This window comes from Kryptolebias marmoratus, linkage group LG16 (assembly GCF_001649575.2).
Source record: "Kryptolebias marmoratus isolate JLee-2015 linkage group LG16, ASM164957v2, whole genome shotgun sequence".
NCBI classification, from domain to species: Eukaryota; Metazoa; Chordata; class Actinopteri; order Cyprinodontiformes; family Rivulidae; genus Kryptolebias; species Kryptolebias marmoratus.
The window spans coordinates 24,937,537-24,955,292 of record NC_051445.1 but is presented as its reverse complement, the minus strand read 5'-3'; the positions used below and the strand labels follow the sequence as shown (position 1 = coordinate 24,955,292).

At 42.0% G+C, this 17,756-nt stretch overlaps 2 protein-coding genes across 5 annotated transcripts in view; both read left to right on the top strand.

Annotated features, from left to right (window-relative positions):
* Positions 1 to 3,370: 3,370 nt before the first annotated feature.
* LOC108234181 (V-type proton ATPase subunit C 1-A) lies at positions 3,371 to 11,508 on the top strand. The gene is made up of 13 exons (XM_017413148.3): positions 3,371 to 3,534; positions 3,988 to 4,148; positions 4,718 to 4,785; positions 5,675 to 5,760; positions 7,063 to 7,157; positions 7,336 to 7,427; positions 7,648 to 7,746; positions 7,836 to 7,904; positions 8,017 to 8,109; positions 9,102 to 9,195; positions 9,776 to 9,873; positions 10,013 to 10,139; positions 10,848 to 11,508. The coding sequence occupies exons 2-13, from the start codon at positions 4,017 to 4,019 to the stop codon at positions 10,944 to 10,946; spliced, it is 1,152 nt and encodes a 383-aa protein (XP_017268637.1). The 5' UTR covers positions 3,371 to 3,534; positions 3,988 to 4,016; the 3' UTR covers positions 10,947 to 11,508.
* Positions 11,509 to 13,367: 1,859 nt separating this feature from the next.
* Positions 13,368 to 17,756, top strand: part of spire1b (spire-type actin nucleation factor 1b) — a 54,878-nt gene continuing 50,489 nt past the window's right edge. Inside the window, exon 1 of one of the 4 annotated variants that reach the window (XM_017413143.3) lies at positions 13,368 to 13,916. In XM_017413143.3, the coding sequence (XP_017268632.1) occupies positions 13,592 to 13,916 (325 nt within the window). In that variant the 5' untranslated portion in view covers positions 13,368 to 13,591. The remainder of the gene's footprint in view (positions 13,917 to 17,756) is intronic. The other 3 variants (XM_017413146.3, XM_017413145.3, XM_017413147.3) reach the window with 3 other exon arrangements.

Genomic DNA, 17,756 nt, shown 5'->3' with positions numbered 1-17,756 from the left:
TCTCCTTCTGTTATCTGCTATGTGGTGGCTGCTCATCTGCTGCACACACACACACACACACACACACACACATACATGTTATGTCTCTCTATCTTTGCAGGGACTTTCCATTGACTTCCATTCATTTCTACACCCTAACTACAGCCTAACCCTGACCCTTACCCTATCCCTAACCATTACCAGTACATACCTAACCCTAAACCAAACCTAAACTCAATTCACACCTTAGTCCTAAACCTAACCCCTAACCCAAAAACATCATTTCTCCTCACAAGGTAGTATATGTTAGGAAAATTGTCCCCACAATGTATCAAATACATGGCCACACACACACGCACACAAAAAAATATTATTTTCTGCCTTTGCCTTTTGTGTGTAGGTGATAACACTGAAAGTATTTTTGTGGAAAAAAGCAATTCTTTACCGGTTCTCATGAATTAAACTAAACAAGCAATTTTCCTCTATATTTAAACTCTGTTTGATTGATTTGTAACAGCCTTATCAGTACCACTGGGTGTGTGTGTGTGTGTGTGTGTGTGTGTGTGTGTGTATGAGGAGGAGGCAGGGAGACAAGACAGCAGCATGTTCATTAAAACAGTCACCAGTTTTTAAAGCTGTTTTAATGACTCCATTCTGATAAAACCTTTGAACATTTGTTTTTCTTCACAATTCAGGACGCGTGAGAAGTTCTGGTGGCGGCTTGTGAAAGCCCACGCAGGGCCGCTGTGTGAACAGAGCGCACAAGAGAGTGTGAATGATTAAGCCTTTCAGCTCTGTTCGTTTTAGAAACACCACAGATTTCTCTGCTGCTGAACCTGTAGGGACCACAGACCGGATTCTGAGCGGCCGCCTGCCGTCTGTGGCATGTGTGTCCTGATAACGTCCCAGCAGACTGGCCTCTTGCCATCCACGGGCAAACTCAGCCCTGGTGTTTGATGTCGAGGGTTGGCTCCAGACAGACCAAGCATTGTGTCCCAAACAATAAACCCCAGACCCACTGGACCATAAACATGTCCCTTTGGGGGCGTTTTCCTCAGTTTCTGTGGAGGAGACACCCATAGTCAGGAAATCTGACTTGACTTTTCTAAATTTAGTAGCTTGAAAGCCTCAAACGCTTCTGACTTGGCACCCATCATTGTATGTCTCCTTCTTCAGTTCTGTACTAAAGTGTTTGGCCTGCTGACCAAGACTCAAGTCTGAGGTGGAGCTCTTGTACTTTGGGACATTTGTCAAAACTGAAATTGACAAAAAGGTCAACTTGCCTCAATGAACATACCGTGGAATGTAAATGTCAGCTCCTTCCATGGAAATAAAGTCATTTTTTATGGTAATTGCTGTTATTGTCACAAACAGATTATTTTTAAGACCTAAGCAGTTTGAGGGCTCTCCTTCCGGTTCCCTCATCATTCCAGATGCAGGTAAACGACCAATGAGAACAAAAGAAACAAAAATAAAGACATATTTAATAATAATAATAATACACAGAAACAATGTAATTATTACTTTAAGATAGTGTTTAACTGAGAGAAATGACCCAAAATTCTTTAAATGTTCAAGAAAGTAACTGTTGTGCTTCTTTAATTATTCCCTTTGGTGCAGAATGCCATCCTTTGTTTTTGTGAAACAAAAGTATTTTTTCCTGCAGCATATATTTCAAACCATAATTGATTATTTTCTGACAGTGAGGCTAATGGTTGCACACAGTGAAATACAAAGACACCGCTGTGAATGAGCAGCATCTGCCTGTAAAATTTTTTTTCACCTTTTATTATAAACCCTAAAAATGAATTAATGTTGTTAATGTTAATATTAGGGGAAAGAGATGATTACCTGGCAGGTCAGTACCTTTAGGAGAGTAGGGTGGGTTTTATAAAGTGTAGAATAATTATTAGGGTCCCTTTTTTTGGTAAATTATTAATTGTGTTTTTCTTGTGTAGTCAGTCCATTATGATATGATTAGTATTTGGTATAACTTTCAGGCTTTCTTTTCTTTGTTTTGTGTTGTTTTTTATTTCTATTTGTCAAAAATCCATCCATCCATCTGTTTTCTTTACCCACTTTTTTCCTTTCCAGGTGACAGGCAGCTGGTGCCCATCTCCAGCAGTCACTGATTGTGTGAGAGGTGGGGTACACCCTGAACAGGTTGCATTATTCAGAGAACTGGTCCACAGCATCACTGTCTATGGAAAAGACAATGACCTTCTTCTCAACATAGACTAAAAAACTGATCACTGATTTTAGAAGGAAAGAGCCATCCTCTGCAGGGAACTGTGGTGGAGTGGACAGATAACCACAAGTTCTTAGGCCTCCAGCTCACAGAGAGCCTCAGCTGGGTGAACAACACTGCTGCAAAGGTGAAACGAGCCCAGCAGAGGGTCTGTTTCATCAGGATGCTGAAAAAGTCAGAACTTGGACATCAGCCCTTCACCAAGGCCTACAGAGGACTCGCGAGAAGCATCCTCACCAACAAAGTCACAGTGTGGCACGGCTACATCACCCCGACTGAGAGGAAGTCACTGCAGCAGGTCATAAAATCTGCAGAGAGGATTGTTGGGTCGGACCTACCTTCCATGGACACCATTTAGACACAGCGCTGCAGGAGGAAAGCACATATCATCCTCATGGAAACAACACCACCCAGAGATGGGGGACGTCCAGATACAAGCACCACAGGCCTGTGAGCATCAGCACAAAAAAAAGACCCGCTTCTACAACAGCTTCTTTCCAGCCATCATCAGACTGGAGGAACACCTCACCCTAACCACACACACCAGAACACATCAGACATCCAATCCCCCCGCTCGTACACTGGCGCCACCTCAACCATCAAACCATCACAAGCATTAAACACAATGACACCACACCATCAGGAAAAAGACTTTTATCCACCTAAGCACTTGATGCATATGTCTGATGTTGTTGTTTGGCATTTCTGGGCTTTTACTGTTTTATAGCTTAACTTGTTTTAGCTTGTTTTAGCTTGTTTTATTAATCTTATTACTATTATTTAAATTTTTTATATTATTTATTAACTTATTTATTTTTTTACTTTAGATTTTAACTGCTTGAGTTGGAGAAAGATGCACAATAATGCCAATGAACCTGTTGTTTTTAACTTGTACAAATGGCAAGAAACTCGATTCTACTAAGTAACAGTTATGAGATACTAAGTCATATATTTGAAATAGTATCTCATAAATGATGGCTTAAATATTTATTTTACTCAAAGTGGCGGGATTTGGCTTCCACAGTGTGTGTTTGTTATACAGATATCTGGTTTCTTCCCATCTGAAATGTCTTTAACTCTGAGTACAGATGAGAGGGTCAGTGTCTCCTGCAGTACCTCACCACCACCAGCGGGTGTCGCTGCTGGGTTTCCTCAGCGGTTCCTCCGCCGGGTCAGCTGACTCTGATGCTGCTGTCAGGAGACCTCACGATTTACTCTGAATGGCAACTATGAAGATTGTCAAGCTATAGAAACAACACAAGCAGATAGTTTTTTTCTCAAGTAAAGCCCACGTCTTTAATACACGGGTGAGTAAATTAGTTAACCAGTTCTAAATGCTGCTCGTGTTGTTGTTGTTAGCAGAGCTAGCTAAAGGCGGCTAACGGTGGCTAATTCCTGCTGGATGCTGCTTGACCTTTACCAGCTTTTTGACCACTGTTCCTGTTATGAACCGGCCAGGAGTAACAGCAGTAATATTAACACGGAGTGAAATAATGTAGTGGTGTTAAATCAGTAACTTCAGGTGTGAACACTCACTGAATGAGCTCCTATTAGCCTGCCTGCTGTTGTTTAGGACCCTCCAACAACAGCTTGTGCCACCAGCTACCTACAGACAGATTGTATGAAAACACGGCGCTTTAGATGGGTTACAGTCGAGTAAGAGCTCTTTATAAAGACAGGGGTTCTGCTTGTTTTATTAAGTGTTGAGGTTAATAATGAGACAAGACATATTAGTCCTTTAAATACAGCTTTCCTTTCAGTTCTCTGCTGCTGCATCAGAGCTGTCATCATGACAGAGTTTTGGTTGATCTCTGCTCCGGGAGAGAAGACCTGCCAGCAAACATGGGACAAAATGATGGCAGCCACCACTCGCACCAACAGTCTGTCCAACAACCACAAGTTCACCATCCCAGATCTCAAGGTTAGACTCTACGAGTGCCTGTGTTTCTCCTCTCATGCATCCAGGACGGAGCCACTCTGTTCATCTAATTTTGTAAAAAACACAGGTTTCCTTCTTGCACTTTTTAGGATAATACCGTCACACATTTAAACTCTATAAGTAGCGTGACGAGCACTCACCGTGAGGATCCACTGTCAAGAGTAAGATGATTGTCCGTTTGAAAGGCAGTCCTTACACAGATTGGTTGCCTGCATGATGAAATGTTGTTCAGATTAAGTTTTTTGACCAAAAAACAGCTCAGTTTGACTGCTTCCGTCCCCCTCTCTGCACCGAAGGTGAATTATCCCACTGACTTTGCTTCCACATGGGGCTGTAATGTCCTCCTGGAACAGTTAGTGATGCCTGAGCGGCTCTGGACAAAGAGGCGCCGTCCTAAGCACACAGGGGCCCCCCGGGTGTCACTGCAGGCTGATTGAACCTCAGATGTTCAAACACAGCCTTGCTGACCCCACTTGAAAATGATCCAAAACCACAGAAATAATCTGATAGAATTCTGAGGACATTTCTTCTTGTTTTTGTGTCTAAAACAGGTCGGGACACTTGACGTCTTGGTGGGACTATCAGACGAACTGGCCAAATTAGATTCCTTTGTTGAAAGGTATGCAACTTGTGTTTTCTGACTTTATAGCTAGAAATTTCACTCTAGCTCACCTTCCCGATCTACCTGTGTTTAAAAAAATATTGAAAACTTTAACATGCACCACTGATCCTCTGATGCAGCCGTCTTAGCTTTCTCTAATCTCCTCTCTGACCTTCCAACAATGAGGAATTTCACAGGAACCTGAAGCTAGTCAGTCCAGCAGTCTAAACTTGGCAATTTACGGCTGAGTGACACATCAGCAGCTTTGCCTTTAGTCATATTTATGTCTTATGATTTATGTGGGCCCAAGTGTAGTCTTTTGGAAATACTGACACTCAGAACTCACACACAGCCATTACTGCCCGAGCTCTGCTTTGCTTCCTCTGTGGAGATTTCCACAGCTGTGAGAAAAACCAACCTTGCAACACGGTTTCACTTGTCTGCCTTCAGCCTGTCACTCTACTTCCTTTTTGAAGTTTCACTCTAGCATATGTGGGATAAAAATGTGCTAACTTGCATTTATTTATGTATGTTTTGCTTTATTTAAACTTTGAGGCCAATAGATTGATAACAATTGTCACGATACCAACAATAAAACACATTACAAATATCAGAGGTCAAAGTTAAGGGTCTAATGTGCTTTCTTTTGAAGCTTTCAGCCATCTAATGTGACTTGGCTCCGGCTCTTTCCTTCTGCTTCGATCTGCTGCTAAACCGTGTTGCTAAAAATCTCAACCTTTGAAACGTGTTCATATCTTGTCAAGATTTACTTTAACAGAAACGTGAGAACCTTTTTGATGTGCCTGCCTGTTTGTGCCGCACTTGGAGGTGTTAAGGCCGAGCCTGCTTGCAGAACTTGCCACTTAAGACCGCTCATCATGTTGTGATGTCTCCTGGGTGTTCACAGTGTGGTGAAGAAGGTGGCTCAGTACATGGCCGACGTGCTGGAGGACAGTCGGGACAAGGTGCAGGAGAACCTGCTGGCCAATGGAGGTACAGTAACGGTTTTTACTCTTTGTGGCTTTAATAAGTTTGTAAAAGAAACTAAAAGAGGCAAATGCTGCAAACTTTCCTGAGCAGTGACGACTACCATAATTCTACACACAAGTTCATACGTTTTCAGCAGTCTTAGGCCCTGTTCAGACCTGTCACCAAGTTCTGTCCTCAGTGATTGGATTGGATAGCGCTACATGCAAGTGGGAACGACCTCAGTGTGCATTAAAACCATTTTCACTCAGACCACTTTGGCAGGTGGATTAGAGGGGTTTAGGCCACCTTGAAGGTTTTCTGAGTGAAAACAGTTTTAGTGCACATTGAGGTGGTTCGTAGGTGGTCTGGACTCCTTTTATCCACATACGGTTGGCAGTCTGAAAGCAGTCCATTCGGAGGCCTACTGTAGGACCTCCTATTTAACTCATGTGACCATGAGTGAATGTCTCAAGGGGAAAAAAAAATCTTCAGTTCCCTCTAATTAAAGACAATAAACAGCCGTCTTTGGGAATATTTGGCTTTCCTGTTTTTGTTTTGACTAAAAGATTTTGTGAGCTGTTTATCAGAACCCTTCTCCATGAAAAAAAAATCAGTTTTCTTGAGATTTTTATTAACCCGAGTGGACTACAGGATGCAGTGTGTTGAGTTTCTCTTTGGTTTGTTTTTCTCTGATTGTTTTAGAGTTGAGTGAACCCGCTGTGGTCACCGTAAGCTGTAACGTGCTGTCAGTCACAGGACAACAGTCTCACATTACATCCACTTAATTAAACACAGAGCTGATGGCGAAGCTGTGTAGACAATGAAATCACAATCAGTTTATTCGCCTTTATTTCTCTTGTATCACATCTGTTAGGTAATTGAGCTCATCGAGAGATAACTCTACAGAATAATGATACAGTTCAAATGTATGAATGTATTGTAAATTTTACAGCGACATCAGCAGACCTGCGTTTAAATGGCCAGGTGTGAACCACTCAGAATCACTCAGAATGAATGTAAAGTGCAAGGTGTGAACACAGCCTCAGACACGTCTTTGTGTAAGAATAAAATCATAAAAAACTTTTCTAACTTAGGTATCTTTTAGCATCAAGGTAGCTGTATTCTGGATAATCTATAGATTTGAAACAAATATTTTTTTTTCTGACTTTAAGTTCTTTAAATCAAAACTGCTCAGAAGGATCTGCAGAACTTTATAAACAGTGCAGCAATGACTCCTTTTACTAACATATGTTGTAAGACATGACGATCTTTCACACCTTTTGATCAGAAAAAGGCTTGACGTGTCTTCTCTTGCCTGTTTTCCAGTTGATCTTGTCACCTACATCACCAGATTCCAGTGGGATATGGCGAAATACCCAATAAAACAGTCTCTTAAGAACATCTCTGAAATCATCTCAAAGGTAGGTCAGCTAGATGAGGAAAACTAGAGATTCAGATCTTCTGTCTGGTGGATTGTCTCTGTCCTGGGGAGAAGTTAGTTGTGATTTGTCACACCCAGATTTCGCCGTATTACAGTTGTTAAACACGTCTTCTTGAAGTATTTAGAGGTTTTAGCCTTTGTGTATATATTTTTTTCAGCAAGTAACCCAGATTGACAACGACTTAAAGGCTAGAGCGTCAGCTTATAATAACCTGAAGGGAAACCTGCAGAACTTGGAAAGGAAGAACGCGTGAGTGATCCACGTTCGGTCGTTCACGTCGAACAATACATTAAAATTAGGCTGAAGAGCTGTTTGTTTTTACCAGCTCTTTAAATCATTCATCATCATCTGTTGTCTTTACATTTTTGTAACATTTCTTTAATTGTTTCTCTTTTTTTTTTATTTTTTATCTTGGGACATGTTTTTCCTGCTGGGTTCGTGCCTTTGCAACATCGTTTTCTGCCACCAGGGGGAGCCTGCTGACCAGGAGCTTGGCTGACATTGTCAGAAAAGAAGATTTTGTTCTCGATTCGGAGTACCTCATCACTCTGCTGGTGGTTGTACCAAAGTGAGCACAAACGGGTCTTGATCGATGCAAAGCTTTGAATTTGAAATGATCTTTTGGTGACAGAATGCGGTGGCGTTTTGTTCTTTCAGGACTTCGTATCCCGACTGGCAGAAAACATATGAAACCCTTGCGGAGATGGTGGTGCCTCGATCTACAAAGTAAGCCCAAAGCTAGATAAAAGAAACAACTAAATGTAACGTCCGGATGTTTCCAGGTCTTTCTGGGATTTGTTATTCCTTCTGTAAAGGAAGTCTGCATGTTTTCTTCCAGTCTGCTGTTCGAGGACTACGACAGCGGGCTGTTCAGCGTCACTCTGTTCAGGAAAGCCATCGATGACTTCAAACACAAAGCCAGAGAGAACAAGTAGGAGCTTTTTTCTGCTCTGGTTCTGTTGTCACTAAACATTTCATAAGTCACACACAAAAGGTGTATCTAGTATCTACATGGGGGGAAAAAACTGATTTCTGCTGAATGAATATACGGTTAAAGGCTCTAATTTTATATATCACAAAGAAAGAGCTGCAGGCTGGAGGAAGCTGTTATTTTCTCACATTTGACCAACATGTTTCTGTTTCTGAGATGTTAAGTATCTGCGCTTGTACAGTGCTGTGAAAGTGTCACAGATTTTTCTGTTTTTGTCGCACTAAAATGTTTCAGCTCATCAAACAAATGTTAATATCAGACAAAGATAAGTAAAGACAAAATGCAGTTTCTAAATGATGATTTAATTTATTAAACAAAAACAGCTCTCCAAACCAACCTGGCCCCCCGTAAACCTAATCACTGGTTGTGCCATCCTTGGCAGTCGATCAGAACCCAGGGGAGCCTGATCTTAAGGTCACAGTCCTAACTGATGGTCGGACCTTTTCCTTCAGGATTTTTGAGATGGAGATCTGAATCATGGTTCCATCAATTTCAGCAAGTCAACCAGCCCCAGATCATCACACTACACCCACCGTGTTTGACCGTTGCTATGATGATCTTTCTCTAAGATGCAGTGTTACTTTCACACCAGACAAGACGCCACTTTTGTCTCGTCAGTCCACAGAATATTTCCTCAAAAGTCTTGAGGATCATCAAGAGGTTTTTTGGTACATGTGAGACGGGTCTTTGGGTTCGTTTTGGTCAGCAGGCGTTCTGGTTTTTAAACTTTCTTGTAGAGGACATTTTTATCTCTTAGTTGAATCCTGAACTCTGACCTTTACTGAGATGAGTGAGGCCTGCAGAGCTTTAGATCATTTAGGTGTGACTAAAAATCAAAAACAGAAGACATCTTTAAGGGGAGAAGCCCTGCATCTTTACAGATCTTCATCATCTTGTGTGCGAGCAATTAAAGCTGATTTCTGTTCTCGTAGGTTCACAGTGAGAGACTTTCAGTACAACGAAGAAGAGCTGAAGGCCGACAAAGAGGAGATGACACGGCTCTCCACGGATAAGAAGAAGCAGTTTGTAAGTGAATTAGATGCGAGCTGATTTGAAAATAGATTCATTTCTGTAGGACGTTTGTTTTGCTGATGGTTCAGTTTATTGACTCTTGGGTTTTTATGATGTTTTATTCAAAACATATCAAATCTTACATGTGGTTTGGGATGAACATTTCACTGCACATTCAATTATTTAACTTTCTAACCATTAACTTCTGTGTAAATGTGTGTAAATATATAAAACTGGCAACTATTTTACACCTACATGCTTTAGATCTTGTACATTATGGGAAAAAAACTATTATCTGCTCTGTATTTACAGAAAATTAGAAACAAGTTTGGATGACAAAGAGAATCTATTTACTTTGACTTTCATTTCATAGCAGACATTATATATAATATATACAAGATATTTAATGTTTTCTCATTAATTCATTTTATTTTGTAATTTATTCCTGCTTTTCAGGCCTGCCTCACATTCTAAAAATGTAGGAACGAACATTTTAGGCCTGATAATTTGGTAGAAAAAAATTCAATACAATATTTGAAATAAGTGGTGCCAGCAGGTGGTTGCAACAATGATTTGCTGCTCTTTGTCTCTGCAGGGTCCTCTGGTCCGATGGCTGAAAGTGAACTTCAGTGAAGCCTTCATCGCGTGGATTCATATCAAAGCCCTCAGAGTCTTTGTTGAATCTGTTCTCAGGTACTGAGTTGTCCTCACTTTTACCTGTTTGGGGCAGTAGTGCCGTACGCTGCATGTTTTAGTGCCAGGAGTTTTGCAGGATGCGTCACGTCTCAGTGGGGCTCGACGTCATCTCCTGTTTTTTTTTTCTTCCTTCCAGGTACGGGCTGCCGGTGAACTTTCAGGCCATGCTCCTGCAGCCGAACAAGAAGACCATGAAGAAGCTGAGGGAGGTGCTGAACGATCTGTACAAACCTCTGGACAGCAGTGCAGCAGCTATCATTGATGTGAGGGCTCTGTTCACACACTTACTCCCTTCCATCAGGAACACGCTTCTTCAAGCAGCACAGACATGAAAACATTCGAAATGAAAACTTAAAAATATTTCTTGTATTAGGAAAATGTACGCCATGGCTAAAATAACTGAGGTAACTAAGACAAAGGTTTTTGCTATTTCAAAGTGGGAAAAAATAGAAGATTTCACTTTGCTTTGAGAACAACCTGATTCAAGATGGCCGCCACAGCCAACGGACAAAAACGTCTCTAACTCAGTTTTTCTGGGATATCGTTAAGGAAAGAATAAGTGAACCTCTTCTTCCGGACAATTTGTTTGGAAAATTGACCTCCTCATCAGCTCCAGCCTTTGTTGCCATGGAGATATATCGGGGGTCAAAGGGCGCCTCCTTTGTGACACAAAAAACTTTAACTTTCAGCTCAACATAACCAGACAAACTGCTGATCTTATCCTGCTGGGTTCGCTGTTTTGCTTCAGTATTTTCGGTTTTGTTGCCTCAGTCTGTGAAATGTTAATTTTCTGAAATCATCCCGCACCTTTTAAAATTAATTCCGCTTTTGTGACGTTGTGGACGTCGCTGTAGTCCTTTAGCCCGGTTGTGTTCGTCTCAAACCAACCCCGATGCCGTGCCGGATGAGACAGCCTTTGCTGCAGGAAGTTTGCACACTAACTCTGCTGTCTCTTGTTTTTCCCCCTCCAGTCCACGATGGACATCCCTGGCCTGAACCTGACCCAGCAGGAGTACTATCCTTACGTTTACTACAAGATCGACTGCAACCTGCTGGATTTTAAAGCTTAATTATCTGCCATGTCTGTGCTCTCCCGCTGAGTGTTGATTCATTCTCTTCCTCCTGTCACGCTGTCCCCTCCCCATCAGCTGCTGCATGATCAGTCTCTGTGGTGAAAAGGCTCGTCAACAAGCTTCTACCACTTCTACAACCAACACACGAAACCTTTTCTATCTTATTTTTGTTTCATCTTAAGCAGTGCAGGTGATTTGCTCCTTTTTCACACGAAGTCGACAAAGAAACGAGGACGGAGGGTGTGTATTTCCTGTCATTCCACATGTGCTGGTGTGTATTTATAGCTGTCAGTGTTCAGAGATTTGTGTTTACATATGGGCAGCGTCATCGTTGTCCCCATGGCAACCGCATCTGGGATGTGTTTCAGAGACTGTGGGCAAAGCCTGCAGACGTTGTAAACCAAGATGTTATCTGAGTGTGTGGTGGTGTTTCATGTTGTATCTGCTGTCAATAAGAGATCTATATCTGAGTGTCGTGGAAGCCACTGATTGATTAAATATGATTTAAATCATTAAAGTTGTGAATTTATGTGTAAATAAAAAAAAACTACAGCCTGAACACTAATGTTTGTGTTTGATTTAGTGGCTGATTCAAAATGTTAAGACTGCTTGACTGTGATTTGCTGTCTAACATCGTATTAACATGGTCATATAGGAGGTGAACATGAAGTATGTAGGCAGCATCAGGGTGTAGATAACAGCACCTGACAAAAAAAGATGGAATCACAACTCTTCGAGGATGTTGTTTAATTTTGTATTCACAGACATGCCACAAAACTATAATTTTTCAAAATTTCAAGCTTCTGTAATTAGGAAATAATTTTAAAAAGGACTATTATTGTTGTAGTCAGTCACGATTGTTTTGTTTTTTTGTTTTTAGATCAAAGAAAAATTTGCAGTTCTAAAACAAACACGAGCATCAGATTAAATCTGCTAATTAGCCTTCAGTTTTAAAAGAGCTCATCTTGGAGAGCTGCTGAACAAAACAGACTGATGTGAATCATGACTCCAACACCAGAGATGTCAGCTGAAACAAAGCGGAGGATTAGAAAACTTCTTCATGAAGGTAAATCATCACAGAATGTTAAAAAGATGTTGGTTGTTTCCACTCAGATGGGTCTGAAATCTGGACCAAGTACAAACAAAATGGCAGGTTGTAAAATGAAGCATTCTGGTAGACTGAGGAACAAATCAAAGCATCAAGATAGAAAACTTAAAGCAAAATGTCTTAAAAACAGAAAACGCAAACAAACCAAATGAGAAACAAGTGGAGTCAATGTCTGTGACCGAACTGTAAGAAATCACCTGAAATCACCTGGTTTTCAAACAGAAAGGACAAATGAAAGCCATCATTAACACCCAAACAGAAGTGTATGAAGATGACTGCATGAATAAAACATGTAAGCTTCCAGTCATTGTTGATTTGGGCCTGCATGTCAGGTAAAGACACGAGGAGACGGCAGTCATTACATCTTTAAGAAATGTCAAAGTCTTCATTGTAATTTTAGACACATTGGAAAGGATGTTTGGTGATGATGACTCCTGTGTGTTAGTGACTCAGTTTCCTTTTGTTATTATATACTCAGTTATTTTCTCTATGTCTCCCTGTGTGTTACTAGTCACTCTTCCTCAGTCAGTTGCTCCTCATCTCACACCTGTTCCTCATATTCATTAGTGTCAGCTGCCGGCACTAACCTCATCAGCCTCAGTCCTGTTTATTCCCTCAGTCCTCACTTCTCTGCCGTTCCCTGTCTGGTCGGCCATATGAGCCTCGTGGATCTTTTTTGTTAGTATTTTTGCTGCTGTGTCGGCCCTCTGTTTTTTTTTGTGTGTTTTTAGTTTACTTTTTTTTGGTAAGGAATCTGCTGCCATGCAAGGTCTAAAATCTTTTTCTTTCCTTCGAGTCCTTGTGTAAAGTCTGCATTCTTGGTTCCAGTTTTCCCCTAAACCTGACAGTGTTGTACTGTCTTCACTGCTGTTGTTTTTTTTAGTCATGAGTTTCCCCCAGCTGGGAATCAATAAAGTGCAACCTTGCCTTATTTTATCTTATCTTCATTACTTATTACAGCTTAAAGCAGAGGTCCAGTCAGATCTGATTTGGTCCCCTTCAGGCAGGCTGAAGAGCTGATAAAGCTCTTCTCCGACCCACCCAGCGAATCAAACTTTTTGACCCAATACTTGGTCAAACCAACCCAACAACTTTCACCCAAATCTGAGTTATCAAAATCACCCAGCAGTTTTTAGTGTGTTGGGATTGTGTGTAGGGTTGAAAGAAAGCCTCCAAGAAATGACTAAAAAAATGTGTGTGTGTGTGGAGGAGAAACAGATCATGTGATGGAGTGACCCTGCAGGGTTGGGATGTCTCTCTCTCTCACACACAGACACACACACACACACACACATACAGGCCGTGAATGTTGAAATCACAAAGGCTGAACACACACCGTCTTATGACGCTTGGAAATAAAACCTGAGCGCCGGACGGGCGGGGTGGACTGTGTGTGTGTGTGTGTGTGTGTGTGTGTGTGTGTGTCGGGGTGGGGGGAAGGAACAGCGGAGCATCGATGCACCCTCTCTGCTCCCCTCAGATCGGCCTGGACCCGCTCTCTTCCGGCCTCCCGCGCTGAGATGACGGTGAGAGGATGACGGAGGCTGCGGCACCGACTCTCCGGGATGAGGAGCGGCACCGCGACGCGATGAGTCCGCCGAAGGAGGAGGCCGGGGCGGAGGACCTGTCCCTGGAGGAGATCCTGAAGCTCTACAGCCAGCCCATCAACGAGGAGCAGGCATGGGCGGTGTGCTACCAGTGCTGCCGGACGCTGGCGGAGGCGCACCGGGGCAGCAGGAGCTCCGCCGCCGCCGGAGCGTCCCCGGCTCCGGCGGCGGCTCCGGGGAAGATATCGGGACCCGGGGATGTTAGGATAGGGAAGGACGGCTCTGTGAGGGTGGATCACCACGGCTGTGGAGGTAAAATGTTAGGACTCGGTGTGCTGAAGGCTTGGCAGATCTTAGCTCCGAGATGAAAGAAAAAAAGAGACCGAAAATCAATCAGAAAGGCATGAAAACCAATAATCCGGGCTGGTTTGAATATTACTGCGGGACCACAGTTCATTATTGGCCTAACAGCCCAATTTATTGAAACAGAACATTTCAGCTGACATCTATAAGGGCCAGTCGATTTTATGTTTTCCTGTCAGAGTGATCAATCTGCTGAAGCAAAACAACCAACAGAGGCTCCATTACGCACCATCTGATCCCTGACACACAAAAGAATGCCATCTCAGACTCCAGCTGCTCTCGTGATTTCCACCAGTCTTTTTCTCATCATCAGCAGTGTGTGTGTGTGTGTGTGCGCGCATCATGGCTGTTTTGCCTCCTCACATCAGATCAGTGTGTTAATTCTGCTCCATCTGATTCCAGACAGTGGTTAAGATCTGATGTGTCCACTGACTGGGTTGAGGGGAGATGATGATTCAGCCCTGTACTTTCAGGAGGCTGATCTGGGCCTCCTTAAACTTTTGCCTCTGTGCATGACAAGGAAAGCCCCTGTAGATAATTAGCAACCTATTATAAAGTCTAATAAAGTCAGAGAAGAGTATTTGCTACATATTAAAAGATTCACTGCAATGTTCTGTAAATACAGAGGGTCTCCTTTCTATGTTGTTGGTGTACAACCTGGATTTTAATTGGATTTTTAATTGGATTACCTCCACTAAAATATTTCAGATCAATAATGTTAAATGGGGAAAAACTAGTTTTAAACATAAAAAAATAGTGCATGTGAATTTATTTACCCCCCAAATCTGATTATACTTTACACCAAGTCTCTTCAGGTACGCCTCCATAAGTTTGGTCCATCAGACCACTAGAATCGTTGTCCTTTCTTCGTGACCACACAGCTTCTTCAGGCTTGATGGATGCTGATTGTGTCCAATAATGTTTAAATCAAATCTGAGATTCTCAGGTGGACTCGGGTCTGGGCTTTACCTGGACCCTGCAGGACCTTCGCCGGGTTCTCCATAAAGCAGCAGTGTGTTGCTTCAGTGGTGAGTTTAGGATCATCGTCCTGCTGGAGGGTCTCTGTGTTTTACTCCATCCATCTTTCCTTTAACTCTGAACAGTTTTCCTGCTGAAAAAATAAAATAAAAAAAAACATTCCCACAGTATGATGCTGCCACCACCATGCTTCACTGTAGGGGTGGTGCTTTCAGCATGAGGTGGTTGATTTGTCCCAAATGTGGTGTTGTCCTCGATGGCCTAAAAGTTCAGTTTTAGTCTTGTCTGACCATAGCCCCTTCTTCCACATTCTTGGAGCTGAAATTTGAGACGTTTATTTACTTATTTGCTCTCAAAGTCCTTCTTGCCCGTCTGTGAATTTTGGTGGACGCCTCTCTCTCAGCGGTTTTGCTGAGGTGACGTCACCTTTCCATTTCCTAATAATGGATTCAGAGGAGCTCGTTGGGATGTTCAGGGCTCTGGGATAGTTTTTTTTTACAAACCACTTGTACTTCTCCACAACTTTGTCTCTGCATTCCTTGGTCTTCGTGATGTCTCCTGCTTGGTGGTAGCCCCGACTACTTGTAGGTGTTTCACTGCTGCTGGTTCTGGGGGCTGTATGAGGACAGGTGCTGTATACTGAGGTTATTTTATTTGACTCTTAGATCGCCTGCAGGTGGATCCTGTTTAACTAACTGTGGTTTTGTGTGTTAAATGATCATGGCTTCAAATCAAGGAGGGGTGAATATATATGCACCACCACTTTTCAGTTTTACACTTTTTAACATTATTTAAAACAAACTTTCCCCCGTTTAATTTATTTAATCTAGATTATTTTGTGTAAATTTTGTTAATTTACATTCCAACAACATAAACGGTACTAACTAATAAATACTTAACCCACTGTATTATATTTTATTCTTATAAAACTGACACTACTATTACTACCATTAATATTAATAGTAGCTGACATTGCTATTCTTGAAGTTATGAGATGAAATGATTTGTAATATTTTACGAAGTTTACCCCAGGATTCTGATCCAAACGCATCAGGCAGCACCGTGTGTGTTCTGCTTCCTTCAGTGGGTTTAACGCCGATCCACTTAAACCAAACCAACACCTTGTTTTTACTTCCTGTCAGACGTGAACGTCCTCGCTGTGATTACGTTTCCTTACAGAGAGCAGAGCAGGCTAAGTAAATGTCAATCTATCAGACTTGTTTCCTAATGGGCTATAAGTGGACTGAAGGATGTGCTCTTAACCTGTGTAAAGACACACACACACACACACACACACACACACACACACACACACACACACACACACAGTTAATGTTATAGCCTTTGCATCAATAGCTGCACCGGGCTTTGTCTAGTAAGAAAATGCGAGGCGCAGCTGTGACTCTGAGGCTAGTTGTGTGTTTATGCTCAGAATGAATGGGCTATTTTTAGAATGATGGAAGAAACCATTGAATAAAAAAGGGGAGTCTAATCTTTTACTCACTGTTGCATAACGCCACATCGTGCAGAACTTAAACAGCTGTTGTTCATGTTCTCTTGTTTCTTTTTTGACGTGTGTATTTGTAAAACGCCCTATTTGTCTTCTTCGGTCTCAGTGTTTAGTTGTCGCCTGCTGCCGAAGGTGGAAGGTTAGTTTGCCTGTAGCGTTAGCAAAATATCTCATGAACCAGTGGGCCATTTTTAATGAAGCTTTCAGAAAGTAACATTTGGATGTACAACTATAGCTCATTAATTGCTGAAGTCAGCTCCATTCAAGATGGCCGCCACAGCTTACTGACCTTAGACGACAGTTTGTCATTAAATGGTGAAATCAACCCTGTTTGTCTGTTACCAAAATATCTCATGAACCAAAAAACAGACTTTAATGAAACTCCCAGAAAGTAATCATTGGATGAACATCTACAACTGATTAACTTTTGGAGTCAACCTAGTTAAAGATGGCTGCCACAGCTAATCGACATTAGCCAACACAGAAATGGGCTATAACACATACAGTTATACCGATATTGAGCTAAAATTTGGTGTGGTAGTAGCTGAGAGTAATTCTGAATACATCCTCTGAGAGCTAACAAGACTGCATGAGATCTGAAGATTTCAACAAAACAGCTATATTTCTGTGATTTCTTAGCACAAGATGATTTTACTTTAAACTCTGGCATTTATGCTTTTTGTTTTCACGTGTATTTAAAATGCACAACTCCTGCTTTGATGGGATTCACACCACATGCGTTTGAAAATCAGAGCGATTTTCAGCATGTTTTACACTAAATTGCTGAGTGAAACAACCAGTTCTTCCTTTTCGGAGAAATCGGTTGTTCCAATTAACGTTTTGCTGCTCTGTTCAGGGTTGGCTCCTTGCAAGCTTAGCTGGCCAGAGGCAGTCATGTAAATAATGGGATAAATCAATGCTAAATGCTTGATGGAGTTACGTTTTGGAGGGAACTCTCATCTTTGAAACTGGCTTTAAATAAATCCAGATTTTCTTGCCTCTGCAGGATTCTTTTTATTACATCTGTTTCTAGGTCACTTTACACGTTGAATTACACACTTCATGGAAGCAGATCCTCCAGAAAATCCTCACGAATGTTAATATGTTGTTTCTGTTACAAACGGACGTAATGTCTTCAGATTCTTCACCATGGTTAAGGAAGCTCAGCGGATCCGCTCCGCCTCGTTTCACTGCTCAGAAACACGTCATTCATTTCAGCAGAACGGTGTCTGAATCTGCTGACTCAAGCTGAAGTCGTGACTAAGTCAAAGCGGGCGTGATGTTGCTTTCCTGAGCGTTAC

Coding starts and splice junctions, on each gene's coding strand:
- LOC108234181 (XM_017413148.3), top strand. CDS start 4,017: ATGACAGAGTTTTGGTTGATCTCTGCTCCGGGAGAGAAGACCTGCCAG. Junction 7,747..7,835: donor CTGCTGGTGGTTGTACCAAA/GTGAGCACAAAC, acceptor TTGTTCTTTCAG/GACTTCGTATCCCGACTGGC. Junction 10,140..10,847: donor GTGCAGCAGCTATCATTGAT/GTGAGGGCTCTG, acceptor TTCCCCCTCCAG/TCCACGATGGACATCCCTGG.